The 16,071-nt window shown below is 37.9% G+C and overlaps 2 protein-coding genes across 2 annotated transcripts in view; one reads left to right on the top strand and one right to left on the bottom strand.

The window, feature by feature from the left end:
- LOC133640869 (gastrula zinc finger protein xFG20-1-like) overlaps window positions 1-16,071 on the top strand; it is a 177,378-nt gene that overhangs the window by 2,606 nt on the left and 158,701 nt on the right. The window lies entirely within an intron of this gene.
- LOC133641187 (oocyte zinc finger protein XlCOF8.4-like) overlaps window positions 4,474-16,071 on the bottom strand; it is a 112,188-nt gene continuing 100,590 nt past the window's right edge. The window contains exons 4-6 of the mRNA XM_062035121.1: window positions 15,073-15,229; window positions 14,054-14,320; window positions 4,474-6,781 (exon numbers count right to left, since the gene is read on the bottom strand). Coding sequence (XP_061891105.1) covers window positions 5,400-6,781; window positions 14,054-14,320; window positions 15,073-15,229 — 1,806 coding nt within the window. The 3' untranslated portion in view covers window positions 4,474-5,399. The remainder of the gene's footprint in view (window positions 6,782-14,053; window positions 14,321-15,072; window positions 15,230-16,071) is intronic.

Below are 16,071 nucleotides of genomic sequence, written 5' to 3'. Positions count from 1 at the left end.
ACAAGGACAAGTCACAGGCGGAGAAAATCCTCAGTGCTGAACTCTGTACTATTTGCACCTGGCTCGCTGACAACAAGCTATCCATACACTTGGGTAAAACGGAATCCATCCTATTTGGGTCCCACATCAACCTTAAAGGCCTACTGAAAGCCACTACTACCGACCACGCAGTCTGATAGTTTATATATCAATGATGAAATCTTAACATTGCAACACATGCCAATACGGCCGGGTTAACTTATAAAGTGCAATTTTAAATTTCCCGCGACACTTCCGGTTGAAAACATCTTGGTATGATGACGTATGTGAGTGACGTCACTAGATAAATGGAAGTATTGGTACACCTTTGAATCCAATACAAAAAAGCTCTGTTTTCATCGCAAAATTCCACAGTATTCTGGACATCTGTGTTGGTGAATCTTTTGCAATTTGTTTAATGAACAATGAAGACTGCAAAGAAGAAAGTTGTAGGTGGGATCGGTGTATTAGCGGCTGGCTGCAGCAACACAACCAGGAGGACTTACTTGGATAGCAGACGCGCTAGCCGACGCTAGCCGCCAACCGCACGGATGATCGGGTGAAGTCCTTCATCGCGCCGTCGATCGCTGGAACGCAGGTGAGCACGGGTGTTGATGAGCAGATGAGGGCTGGCTGGCGTAGGTGGAGCGCTAATGTTTTTATCATAGCTCTGTGAGGTCCAGTTGCTAAGTTAGCTTCAATGGCGTCGTTAGCAACAGCATTGTTAAGCTTTGCCAGGCTGGGAATTATTAACCGTGTATTTACATGTCCATGGTTTAATAGTATTGTTGATTTTCTGTCTATCCTTCCAGTCAGGGATTTATTTATTTTGTTTCTATCTGCATTTGAGCCCGATGCTATCACGTTAGCTCAGTAGCTAAAGAGCTTCGCCAATGTATTGTCGTGGAGATAAAAGTCACTGTGAATGTCCATTTCGCGTTCTCGACTCTCATTTTCAAGAGGATATAGTATCCGAGGTGGTTTAAAATACAAATCCGTGATCCACAATAGAACAAGGAGAGAGTGTGGAATCCAATGAGCCCTTGTACCTAAGTTACGTTAAGAGCGAAAAAAGAGACATCCTGCACTGCCTCTCTAGTCCTTCACTCTCACTTTCCTCATCCACAAATCTTTCATCCTCGCTCAAATTAATGGGGTAATCGTCGCTTTCTCGGTCCGAATCGCTCTCGCTGCTGGTGTAAACAATGGGTAAATGTGAGGAGCCCTTCAACCTGCGACGTCACGCTACTTCCGGTACAGGCAAGGCTTTTTTTATCAGAGACCAAAAGTTGCGAACTTTATCGTCGATGTTCTCTACTAAATCCTTTCAGCAAAAATATGGCAATATCGCAAAATGATCAAGTATGACACATAGAATGGATCTGCTATCCCCGTTTAAATAAGAAAATTTCATTTCAGTAGGCCTTTAATTAAGAGTGTTACTAAAACGGCCTTCTTTCATCTCCGTAATATCGCTAAAATTTGTTCCATTTTGTCCAATAGCGACGCTGAGATCACTATTCATGCATTCGTTACGTCTCGTCTCGATTACTGTAACGTATTATTTTCGGGTCTAGCATTAAAAGATTACAGTTGGTACAAAATGCGACTGCTAGACTTTTGACAAGAACAAGAAAGTTTGATCATATTACGCCTATACTGTATATACCTTTATATACATATATACATATATATACCTATACTGGCTCACCTGCACTGGCTTCCTGTGCACCTAAGATGTGACTTTAAGGTTTTACTACTTACGTATAAAATACTACACGGTCTAGCTCCTGCCTATCTTGCCGATTGTATTGTACCATATGTCCCGGGAAGAAATCTGCGTTCAAAGAACTCCGGCTTATTAGTGATTCCCAGAGCCCAAAAAAAGTCTGTGGACTATAGAGCATTTTCTATCCGGGCTCCAATACTATGGAATGCCCTCCCGGTAAAGTTAGAGATGCTACCTCAGTAGAAACATTTAAGTAGACCCCCTGCTTAGACCAGTTGATCTGCTATTTCTTTTCTTTCTCCTCTGCTCCCCTCTCTCTTGTGGAGGGGGAGAGACACACAGGTCCGGTGGCCATGGATGAAGTGCTGGCTGTCCAGAGTCGGGACCTGGGGTGGGTCGCTCGCCTGTGCATCGGTTGGGGACATCTCTGCGCTGCTGACCCGTCTCCGCTTGGGATGGTTTACTGCTTGCCCCACTATGGACTGGACTCTCACTATTATGTTAGATCCACTATGGACTGGACTTTCACAATATTATGTCAGACCCACTCGACATCCATTGCTTTCAGTCAAACTGATCCAGCAGCGCGATTGAAGATTATTTTTACTTACAAAAATCAAGGAACCAGGATACTCGGGAAACAAAATAAAAGATAGCCTATATAAAACGACATATATGTGCACATGTATGCACCGATTAAAAATACAGAACTATAATGCCCACGTTTAGACTTTTCTTTCTATTTCCAGCAGACTAGTAGAACATCTTAGGTGTATTGCTGCCCTCCACAGGTTCTTAAGGGGATTTCCTCCTTCTGTCCTATGGCCCACACTACATTCTACAGTCCAGTAGGTGGCAGTATGAACCTTTCAAGTCATGGCTGCAAACTGCCTGTAAGAAGAAGAAGTAATAGAGCTGGTTGCTTGTTTCTCTCGCGAGATCTGACAACATGTTTAAATAGAACAATTGACAGGTTGACAACATCCAAACAAACTAAGTCATCTCCAATACATCTCAACATTACACACATCCTCCAGGCTGAGTTAGTCTAGATCAGGGGTCAGCAACCCGCGGCTCCGGAGCCGCATGCGGCTCTTTGACCACTCTGATGCGGCTCAGCTGCATACTTGCCGACCCCCCCGACTTTTCCAGGAGACTTATGGATCTCAGTGCCTCTCCTAGATAACTCCCAGGACAAATATAATCCTATTTTCAGTTTATTTACTAAATTAAGGGCGTGCCCTAATTGCACTGCAGTAATTGTCCTCTATAGCGTTTACAAACAGCGTGCCAGCCCGGCCACAGGTTGTATGTAGCTTTTACTTGCACACGTAGGAGACAGCAAAGCATACTTAGTCATCAGCCACACAGCTTACACTGATGGTAGCCGTACCGTATAAAACAACTTTAACACTGTTACGTTACAAATATGCGCCACACTGTGAACCCACAACAAAAAAGAATGAAAAACACATTTCTGGAGGACATCCCACTGTAACACAACATAAACACAACACAACCAATACCCAGAATCCCATGCAGCCCTGACTCTTCCGGTCTAGATTATACACCCCCCCCCCCTCCGTGCGTCGGCTGAGCGGAAGAGTTAGTGCTGCATGGGATTCTGGGTATTTGTTGTGTTGTGTTTATGTTGTGTTACAGTGCAGATGTTCTCCAGAAATGTGTTTGTCATTCTTTTTTGGTGTGGGTTCAAAGTGTGGCGCATATTTGTAACGTAACAGTGTTAAAGTTGTTTTATACGGTACGGCTACCGTCAGTGTAAGCTGTGTGGCTGCTGAGCTAGTACGCCTTACTGTCACTTACGTGAGCAAGCTGAAGCTGCGTTCTACATGTGGCCGAGCAGGTACACTGTTTGGGCAGGCTGTAGAGGGCACCAAAAGCAGTGCCATCACTCCCTGATATTCGGGAGTCTCCCGGAAATAATGAGAGGGTTGGCAAGTATGACGCTATCAAGCGCCATTGATTCAAATCTCGCGGGCCGCACTGACATCAAATTTCCATATTAAAGTGCGTGCCGGTGCGTGTGTCTGAGATCCCTGGTTAACATAGCACAAAGCAATTAAAGCTTTATATGTTTATATTTTAATTTTTTATTTTTTTTTGTGGCTCCCATTATTTTCTTTAATTTGTGAAACTTGCCAAAATGGCTCTTTGAGTGGTAAAGGTTGCCGACCCCTGGTCTAGATGATGAAGTAAGCTGGAAACTACATGTAAGTCATATAAAGAAAACATTTAAAAAATTGACTGCGATAATAAATACAATAAAATACATACCCACAAATATCAACTACATTTATTTTACCGTACTTCAGTTGAAGCATACATTGTTTATTGCATAAAGGTCTGGGGACATACATATAAAACAATCACACAACAAGATTCATATTACACAAGAGAGTAATAAAGACAATTAATAGAATGGATTATAGAGACCCAACAAATGATTCAATAAGTCACACATTTTAAAATTGTTAAAAGACAACTGTTCAAATTATGTATAAAGTAAATAATAAAGGTATGAACACATGTAAAACAAATATGTATATCATATAAATGAGTTAATCTATGGAATCATCTACAATTAGAAAATAAAATATGTAACACTTCATTATTTCAAAAAACATATATAAAACACTATTATGAATAACTATAAAAGTGAATTATGAATATCTACATATACAATGTTTATTGTATGTGTGCCGCCCTCGATATGTAGAAATATCTTGTCTTTACCCTAACAACTTTTCTTGATCAAACACTCTGAAAAACGTCTTCTTTTCCACAGGTTTATTGACCGTAAAAAGGGTAAAACTGAAAGCATACAAGCAGAAAGGATGCTTACATTACAGACATGCACAAACAGCCAATTACACACACACAAGCCCACTACAATAAACATGCATTATGCTGTGTATTGAACTTAAATGGATAAATAAACGCCACAAAATATGTAATTTAAGTGCTCTACAGCAAACTAGCTTACTATGCTAACATCCACTTCACTGTATGAATTCCGAAAATTAGCATGACTGACTTTTGGCCATAAAACGTCCCAAATTACATCACAACCAACAAATAATACAACTAGATCAAATATTAGCATACTACTCAATAATACATACCGATGATACTTTGTTTGGCATGAGATTCGAACAGATGAAAACGTTTGCGATCGTCACTGAACTAGCTTAAAGTCTACTTGAAAGGAACTCCTTCTTGTGCCCTGCTATCATGGACATTACTGTAAACTAGGCAATGCTGCCTCCTGCTGTCTAAAGGAGGAAGTGCACCTCACTGTTGAATTCCAAAGTGAACTTAAACACTGGTTTTACATATATTATTAATAAATTCAACAAACAAGACAGAACAGTATGTAACATTTTATGTAGTGTTTATTCTCAGCTTTTCAGTCAAATTGTTCTGTTCATTTTAAAGTACACAAATGTGTATATTAACTCATGTACTTGACTGAAATAAAAGCACTAATCTGAAGTGTCTAATCTATAAATGTTAGAATCATATTAACAAGATTGTGTTACACACACAACAATGATGTCACACATGTTATATGTGCTGATGTTAGAAAGTCAAAGTTATAAAGTTTTGACAGTTTATTTCAAATCCTGCATCTTCATTTGCTGCTGCTGTTCTCACCAGCACACTTGTGTTTCTTACACTGGTACTTATAAGAGAATCTTTCACCACACACACTGCAACTCAACACTTTCTCTCCTGTGTGTGTTCTCATGTGTACTGTAAAAGATTTTGGGTGAAGAAAGCATTTGTTGCAGATTGAACAGGAGTATGGTTTTTCACCAGAGTGCGTTCTCATGTGTAATTTTAATTGCTGTCTTTCTATATAACTTTTACCACATACTGAACATATAAAAGGTTTTTCACCAGTGTGTGTTCTCTTGTGTGTTTTTAAGTCATGTTTTCGTGCAAATCTTTTACTGCATTCTGAGCAGGTAAAAGGTTTTTCTCCAGTGTGTGTTCTCATGTGTACTTTTAAACTTTGATTTGTTACAAACCCTTTACCACATTCTGAGCAGGAAAAAGGTTTTTCTCCAGTGTGTATTCTCATGTGTGTTTTCAAATATTGCCTTTGTGTAAAATCTTTACCGCAGATTGAACATGAAAAAGGTTTTTCTCCAGTGTGTGTTCTCATGTGTGCTTTGAAATGGGGCCTTTGAGTAAAATCTTTACCACAGATTGAACACGAAAAAGGTTTTTCACCAGTGTGTGTTCTCATGTGTACTTTTAAATTTTGATTCATTACAAAACTTTTACCACATTCTGAGCAGGAAAAATATTTTTTTCCAGTGTGTGTTCTCATGTGTGATTTCAAATTTCCATTTGTTACAAAACTGTTACCACACTCTGAGCAGGTAAAAGGTTTTTCTCCAGTGTGTGTTCTCATGTGTGATTTCAAATTTCCATTTGTTACAAAACTTTTACCACATTCTGAGCAGGAGCAAGGTTTTTCTCCAGTGTGTGTTCTCATGTGTCTTTTCAGATAACAAGCATATTTAAAAGTTTTGTCGCAGTGAGAACATGTGAAGTGTGTGTTGTCAGTGTGACATGTCTTATCATCTTTAGAGTGTTCATCATCAGTGTCAGGAGAGTGTGACGTTGTGTCCTCACTATCTGATAGTGGAGCTAAGAGCTTGTCTGCTTGTGATCCTCCACAGTGGTCTCCATCAGCTTCTGTTGTCATGTGTTGAGTTGAGCTGCTGCTTGGAGGCTCCGCCTCTCTCTTCTCCTCACTTTCACTGTCGACCTCATCATCTTCACTCTTCACAATCACATGGAACTCCTCCAACCATTCTTGACTGATGCTGTGTTCCTCCTCTTCCTCTTTAAAATGGGAGGTCAGTGGGTTATTTTCTTCCCTTTGCATTTGTAATGTATGTGGCGCCTCTTCTTCCTCAATGTGGAAGGGCTGTGGCTCCTCCTTGTCCATCCTGAAGCTCCACTTGTGTTGCTCAGAGAGAAGATGTTCTTCACAGACGTCTGCAGGACACAAGAAGACAAACATGAGGAGTCCATATTTGTTCAGTCACATGTTAGGAGCGATATTGATAGGATTTTACCAATTCAGATTTCATTTTTAATTCTGCTCACGATTCAGTTATTTGTGGACTCACTTTTGCTTTCAAATTCGGTAAAAAGGAAAAGAAACAGGTCGATTAGCACTGACAGTGAGGTCTTAAGAGGCTCAGACCTTACGGGTCCCCCATGGGGTGCCAGAGGGCTATAAGGACAATATTCTGCTTTGAAAATATCTATAAAATAAAAATATTTTTGGCTATAAATTAATAAGATACTACACGTTACCTTGTGGTATTACACAGAACTTTTCTCCAGAAGGTCTTATCTTTGTCCATGTGATGTCAGATGAAAGAAAAATTGAGCTGTTTGGCCACAATACCCAGTAATATGTTTGGAGGAGAAAAGGTGAGGCCTTTAATCCCAGGAACACCATGCCAACCGTCAAGCATGGTGGTGGTAGTATTATGATCTGGGCCTGTTTTGCTGCCAATGGAACTGTTGCTTTAAATTGGACAATGACAAAGGAGGATTACCTCCAAATTCTTCAGGACAACCTGAAATCATCAGCCCGGAGGTTGGGTCTTGGGCGCAGTTGGGCGTTCCAACAGGACAACGACCCCAAACACATGTCAAAAGTGGTAAAGGAATGGCTAAATGAAGGTTTTAGAATGGCCTTCCCAAAGTCCTGACTTAAATGTGTGGACAATGCTGAAGAAACAAGTCTATGTCAAAAAACCAACACATTTAGCTGAACTGCACCAATTTAGTCAAGCGGAGTGGTCAAAAATTCAAGCATAAGCTTGTGGATGGCTACCAAAAGCGCCTTATTGCAGTGAAACTTGCCAAGGGACATGTAAGCAAATATTAACATTGCTGTATGTATACTTTTGACCCAGCACATTTGCTCACATTTTCAGTAGACCCATAATAAATTCATAAAAGAAGCAAACTTCATGAATGTTTTTTGTGACCAGCAAGTATGTGCTCCAATCACTACATCACAAAAGAACAAGAGTTGTAAAAAATATTGGAAACTCAAGACAGCCATGACATTATGTTCTTTACAAGTGTATGTAAACTTTTGATCGCGACTCGATATACATACATACACTACCGTTCAAAAGTTTGGGGTCACCCAAACAATTTTGTGGAATAGCCTTCATTTCTTAGAACAAGAATAGACTGCCGAGTTTCAGATGAAAGTTCTCTTTTTCTGGCCATTTTGAGCGTTTAATTGACCCCACAAATGTGATGCTCCAGAAACTCAATCTGCTCAAAGGAAGGTCAGTTTTGTAGCTTCTGTAACGAGCTAAACTGTTTTCAGATGTGTGAACATGATTGCACAAGGGTTTTCTAATCATCAATTAGCCTTCTGAGCCAATGAGCAAACACATTGTACCATTAGAACACTGGAGTGATAGTTGCTGGAAATGGGCCTCTATGCACCTATGTAGATATTGCACCAAAAACCAGACATTTGCAGCTAGAATAGTCATTTACCACATTAGCAATGTATAGAGTGTATTTCTTTAAAGTTAAGACTAGTTTAAAGTTATCTTCATTGAAAAGTACAGTGCTTTTCCTTAAAAAATAAGGACATTTCAATGTGACCCCAAACTTTTGAACGGTAGTGTACATACATACACGCATACACCCACACAACCATAGACACTAGTGATGTCACGGTATGAACATTTCTTATCCCGGTTATCATTATTATCGTGGTATTTTCAAATGTGTTCAAAAGTGTGTACTTTGTAGAAGAAACATTATTGTATATAACGTCACATGTACCTCCCGTAGAAATGAAATGTGCATATGAAAGCAATATAAGCATTAAAAACAAAGTAATATGGCAAAAACTAAAAAACATAAATAAATACAAATAAATGTGCAAGATGGCACATGATGGCCATAAGATGTAAGTGCTCTTTTTGTCCTAGTGTACAACAATAGTGTTGATACATGAGAGGTAGGGCTGCAACAACTAATCGATTAAATCGATTATTAAAATAGTTGCCGATTAATTTAGTCATCGATTCGTTGGATCTATGCTATGCGCATGCCCAGAGGTTTTTTTTTTTTTGTTTTTTTTACTAAACCTTTATCTATAAACTGCAACATTTACAAACAGCTGAGAAACAATAATCAAAATAAGTATGGTGCCAGTATGCTGTTTTTTTTCAATAAAATACTGGATAGGATAGAAATGTAGTTTGTCTCTTTTATCCGATTACTAATCGATTAATAATCGACCGATTAATCGATTATCAAATTAATCGTTAGTTGCAGCCCTAATATATATATATATATATATATATATATATATATATATATATATATATATATATATATATATATATATATATATATATACATACATTAGGGCTGCAACAACTAATCGATTAAAATCGGTTATAAAAATAGTTGGCAATTAATTTAGTCATCGATTCGTTGGATCTATGCTATGCGCAGAGGCAATTTTTATTTTTAATTTTTTTAATTTTATAAACCTTTATTTATAAACTGCAACATGTACAAACAGCTGAGAAACAATAATCAAAATAAGTAGGTGCCAGTATGCTGGGTTTTTTTCAATAAAATACTGTAAAGTATAGAAATGTAGTTTGTCTCTTTTATCCGATTATTAATCGATTAATCGAAGTAATAATCGACAGATTAATCGATGATCAAATTAATCGTTAGTTGCAGCCCTAATATATATATATATATATATATATATATATATATATATATATATATATATATATATATATATATATATATATATATATATATATATATATATATATATATATATGTATATATATATATGTATATATATATGTATATATATATATATATATATATATATATGTATGTATATATATATATATATATGTATATATATATATATATATATATATATATGTATATATATATATATATGTATATATGTATATATATATATATATATATATATATATACATACATTAGGGCTGCAACAACTAATCGATTAAAATCGGTTATAAAAATAGTTGGCAATTAATTTAGTCATCGATTCGTTGGATCTATGCTATGCGAAGAGGCAATTTTAATTTGTAATGTTTTTTAATTTTATAAACCTTTATTTATAAACTGCAACATGTACAAACAGCTGAGAAACAATAATCAAAATAAGTAGGTGCCAGTATGCTGGTTTTTTTTCAATAAAATACTGGAAAGTATATAAATGTAGTTAGTCTCTTTTATCCGATTATTACTCGATTAATCGATTATCAAATTAATCGTTAGTTGCAGCCCTAATATATATATATATATATATATATATATATATATATATATATATATATATATATATATATATATACATACATTAGGGCTGCAACAACTAATCGATTAAAATCGGTTATAAAAATAGTTGGCAATTAATTTAGTCATCGATTCGTTGGATCTATGCTATGCGCAGAGGCAATTTTAATTTTTTATTTTATTTATTTTATAAACCTTTATTTATAAACTGCAACATGTACAAACAGCTGAGAAACAATAATCAAAATAAGTATGGTGCCAGTATGCTGTTTTTTCCCCAATAAAATACTGGAAAGTATAGAAATGTAGTTAGTCTCTTTTATCTGATTATTAATCGAAGTAATAATCGACAGATTAATCGATTATCAAATTAATCGTTAGTTGCAGCCCTAATATATATATATATATATATATATATATATATATATATATATATATATATATATATATATATATATATATATATATATATATATATATATATATATATATATATGCCCACTGCTCCCCAAGGGGATGGGACAAATGCAGAGGACACATTTCACCACATCTAGTGTGTGTGTGACAATCATTGGTACTTTAATCTTAATCTTAATATATATATAAATATATACATACATTAGGGCTGCAACAACTAATCGATTAAAATCGGTTGTAAAAATAGTTGGCAATTTAGTCATCGATTCGTTGGATCTATGCTATGCGCAGAGGCAATTTTAATTTTTTTAATTTTATAAACCTTTATTTATAAACTGCAACATGTACAAACAGCTGAGAAACAATAATCAAAATAAGTAGGTGCCAGTATGCTGTTTTTTTTTCAATAAAAACTGGAAAGTATAGAAATGTAGTTTGTCTCTTTTATCCGATTATTAATCGATTAATCGGAGTAATAATCGACAGATTGCTCGATTATCAAATTAATCGTTAGTTGCAGCCCTAATGAGAGGTCTACTCTTACACATATCAGAGAACACCTCTCAACTATTTGAAAGTTTGCCAATGAAATATGACAGCACTGCAGTGAGGTCTTTTGCCATTTTAAGGATGGAGCATAAGCAGCTGCTTCTGGAAGACATCAGGTATTGTATGTGTGATGTTGGTAGATGATGATGTAATGTAAGTGTGGCATCCAACTTGCCCTCTGCACGCCCACTCTGTAAATAAGGAATGTGTTATATTTATTAGAGGATGATTATTATTGTAATCATCTGACTGACACACAACCTCTAATGTTAGTCCTGTAAAAACAAAACAAGTTGCAGTGTTTCTGCTAGGATTGGTTTTTAACACTAAGTTTTAAAGTAAGATAAAGTAGCTCTGCTACAGTATGTGTCGCTATCAGCGAGAGTCCAATAACAGTGTTTTTCAACCACAGTCTGGTGTGCCGTGGGAGATTACCTATTTTCACCTATTTGGGGTAGAAATATTTTTTGCAAACCAGTAATTATAGTCTGCAAATGATGTGTTGTTGTTGAGTGTCGGTGCTGTCTAGAGCTCGGCAGAGTAACCGTGTAATACTCTTCCATATCAGTAGGTGGCAGCCGGTAGCTAATTGCTTTGTAGATGTCGGAAACAGCGGGAGACCAGAGTCAGTTTGGAGAGACTGGAGGAGATGGGGAAGAAGAGACAGGGCTGCGGAGCTGGCACTGAGAGCCGGGACGGACAAGCTTCACAGTGTCTTGGCTGAATGAGCAGGTATCAGACACCTCGGTCTCCTTGGACGTATCCTCGCTCATCCGTGCGGACTGGACACTGGCCGGGAGTTGGTGGGCGGCGGAGGGTGGAGTCGGCTCTCTTGGTTGCTTTGTTGGGTCTGCTCCTGTCTCTGGCCATGTTCCCCCCACCCCAGCAGACGATGGCGTGGAACACCGCAGAGGTCACCACAGTGTATATGTTTTGTATTTTTGTTGTTGTTTTACTTTTGTGGCTGTGTGTAGAAAGTTAAGTTAAAGTACCAATGGTTGTCACACACACACTAGGTGTGGTGAAATTTGTCCTCTGCATTTGACCCATCCCCTTGATAACCCCCTGGGAGGTGAGGGGAGCAGTGGGCAGCAGCGTAGCCGCGCCCAGGAATCATTTTTGGTGATTTAACCCCCAATTCCGACCCTTGATGCTGAGTGCCAAGCAGGGAGGTAATGGGTCCCATTTTTATAGTCTTTGGTATGACCCGGCCGGGGTTTGAACTCACAACCTACCGATCTCAGGGCGGACACTCTAACCACTAGGCCACTGAGTAGAAGTGACTGCTCTTTTGATGTCTTTAATGTCCTTTGATGTTTCCCTCTTACACACATGTTTCTGTGTGCTATGGCTATGAGGTTATTGTTTTCTCTTTGGCCTCAGTCTGGAACCCCTCTCCAGGGGCCTAGGCTTAGACTGAATTTTTTTCTCCCCCCTCCCCAGCATTTACCTGTTTCTCACCTTTTTTGTAAGGGGCGCCGGAAGGAAGTCAGCAGACTCGTCAGCGATCCTGTTCTGTCTCCCTGTAATGTTTGTCTGCTCTTGAATGGGATTGTGCTGAAAATCTTAATTTCCCCTCTGGGATTATTAAAGTATTTCTGATTCTGATTGCGTTTTTATTGGTCGTCTTCAAAAGTAATGAGCTTTCCGGTACAATTTCTTAAATTTTGATTCGCCGAAAGTTTTAACAGTCACAAATACTGCCTCAGTTTGCACTCGGACAACTTTACCACGAGGGGGCTGTCAAAAGAAAGACTTTAGAAAGACAAGAACTTTGCTAATTAGTACTAATAAACTAGATTGATTGAGACATTGCTGGACAGCAGAGAAGTAACTAAATCCAAATAAACGTTATATCTGGCTTGTATCTTCAGTAGGGATGTAAATTGTAAGAATTTATCGATATGATACCCTAATCAATATTCCTTATCGATACCGGTATTTATCGGTACTCTTATCGGTACTACATGTAATTGTTGGAAATAAAAAAGTGGAAAAAAGGCATTTTAAATATCATTCCTATTAGCACAAGAGGTTGAACACCTCCAACATGATGTTCTGTAACATCTCAGAGCAGGGAAGTCTTTTATCAACAGCTGTTTATTTGAAGTCTTAAAGAAGTCAACTATGTGTGCAGTGCAAGGTGAAATGCAGTTATGTCATCTTCTTGTCAATAACACACACATCAAACTTTTGAGTGTTGTTGCTTCCTTATTTGTCATTATTCAAAGCTGATTTTAATGTGTAGCAGCGGCAGCTGAACTCAATGTGACAACGTGTCATAGTTACGTCAGTCAGCTGGAATTAAAAATACAAATAGTTGTGTCGTTAGTCCAGAATCTTCACGGTCCTCATGGATGACATAATTAGGAACCAGTACTAAAAAAAATGGTACTTGGTATACATCCCTAATGTTCACCACTAAACCTTTGAAATATGCTGACATATGTGCTGCTAAAGGTAAATAAACAGTAGCCATATTGAATGTTTGCCTTCATTTGACCACGTGAGGTAAGGAGGACGGCCTCTAGGTCACATGGTTACACCCCAGCAATTACACTGTTGATGATTTGACCGGGGCGGTACAGCTCGGTTGGTAGAGTGGCCGTGCCAGCAACTTGAGGGTTCCGGGTTCGATCCCCGCTTCCGCCATCCTAGTCACTGCCGTTGTGTCCTTGGGCAAGACATTTTACCCACCTGCTCCCAGTGCCACCCACACTGGTTTAAATGTAACTTAGATATTGGGTTTCACTATGTAAAAGCGCTTTGAGTCACTAGAGAAAAGCGCTATATAAATAAAAATCACTTCACTAATTCACACGATTGATGAGCATTCATTTTTAAATGGACGTGTTAAAAAGCAAGTATATCTCCATCTTTAGTCATAACTGTGGCCCCCGGATGAACATGTGTCACAAACATTGTATTAGATGATATGTGGATGTTGTGCTTACTTGGACTGTGATGAAGCTGTGAGGACTCAGGTGGTTTGTCTTCATGCTCTTCAGTCTTCACAGAGACAACAGTCAGTGGAAACTTGGTGAGATCAGCCTCCTCCTGCCCTACAGGACACTCTCCCTCCTCTTCCTCTTTAATATAAGGGGGCTGTGGATCATCCTCGTCCCCTTTAAAATGTGAGGTCTGTGGATACTCTGAAGTAAAACTGTCCCCCTGCAGATGAGGGAGACATTCTTCTTGGTGTTCAATCAGCTGATGGATGTCTACAGGACACAAACAAAATACATTTTAACTCCTACATGCTAAATATTAAATTGTACACGAAATATAGGGCTGTGGCTATTGAAAATTTTATTAATCAAGTGTTCTACTGGAAATGTTTTCATTTAATCGAGTAACTGGATAAAACATAGTGTTGCTTGGTTAAAGACACATTTAAGCGACTACAAGACATTTCACTAAATAATGAACGACCAATTGGTTTGAGGTGGTATGAGATCAAGATGTCATCTTTAGATCAGGCTTTGTTTTTTCGATAATCACTGCCACATTAATGGCTGCACCAACGAACTCGGACATGAAGGAAATAACAGGTCAGTATAGCTTTTACACACATAAATAACTTGTCAAACCTGCCAGCTAGCGGGCTAGGTTTACAGCGTCAGTTACCATGGTAACTGACTCTGACTTTCTATTACCTCTCTATATTTGGAGGTAAAACTCTCGAGCTTTACATACTCAGGAGTTTGCACTTAACCTGCTCTCTGGAATATTCCCCCGGTGACTGTGTGAGTTTTGTGTAAACATGTTGATACACATTGTTACACACTGAGAGGAACATCAACCTCTCATAAATATTGTGTGTCTGAAACTGTCTCGTTTTTATGAACAACATAAAACAATCAGTGCATCATCCTCACATGACAATTCATCTTCCTATAGACAATCTATTCAAGAATAGTGTTAATAATAAATATAAAGTTAGTAAACATGTGAGAGTAAGAAGTAAACAAACCTGTTCTGTGTAACACAACTTGATGTTTTTGATGTTGTCGCTCCTTCTCCTCTTTTGTTAGACAAAGTTCCTCCTCGTACTCTGCTATCGTTCTTTCGCACATTTTCACACAATCACAACACTTTACACTCACACTTGATCTCTGCTTAGCGATGGGTTTTGATCACTTCCGCCTCTCTTTGTTAGCAGCTAACAAGCTAAGTTAATTAGCGGGCTAAGCTAGCTCGAGAAGCATCAAAGTGCGCTCAGACTAATATAACCGGATGCAAACAGTTATTAACGATGTTTACTCTATTTAATAGAGTGTAATAAAGGACATATATGTGTACATGGACGCACAGATTAAGAACACTGAACTGTGACGACTGCAATAACGTCTTCACCGTCAGACGCCATCTTGCTTTATCCTCGCCGTGTTTGATTCGCGCGCAGTGTTGTCAGATCTCGCGAGAGAGACAAGTAACCAGCTCTCTCCGCTGTAATGATAGTGTTTGACCACATGGTGGTAGTAATAGACTACAAATGACTAGGAAACATTTATATTATGTGTCGAGTAGGACTCTTTAGAGGTGAACACATCTGGTACGCACGAATGTTGAAGAAGCGCTTGTAATAAGTTATCGTTATTAAAAGACAGTTCTACAAGACCTCCAACTATGTGTTATTTAAAACAATAACATAACACCCCCCTCACCCCCAGTACAACTATTTTATTATATACTATTTAGTATTTACTTATTCTGAAAATAAAAGTAAACTTGTCCATTTTACATTTTCAAAACAATGACATACAAGTTATTTTCGTGAAAATATTCAAATATTTAACAATGTATTGAAACAACAGTAGCATTAAGAAATAAAAAAATAAAAATAAAATAAATATTACACGCATGATATTATTTTTGTCTTTGATGCTAATCGTTTTTAAAACGTATTTTAGAATGTGGTAAATGGTAATGGCAAATGGGTTGTACTTGTATAGCGCTTTTATAAAGGTTT

Source organism: Entelurus aequoreus, linkage group LG23 (genome assembly GCF_033978785.1).
Source record: "Entelurus aequoreus isolate RoL-2023_Sb linkage group LG23, RoL_Eaeq_v1.1, whole genome shotgun sequence".
NCBI classification, from domain to species: Eukaryota; Metazoa; Chordata; class Actinopteri; order Syngnathiformes; family Syngnathidae; genus Entelurus; species Entelurus aequoreus.
The sequence above is the reverse complement of the archived record's forward strand: the minus strand, read 5'-3'. Positions and strand labels throughout refer to the sequence as shown.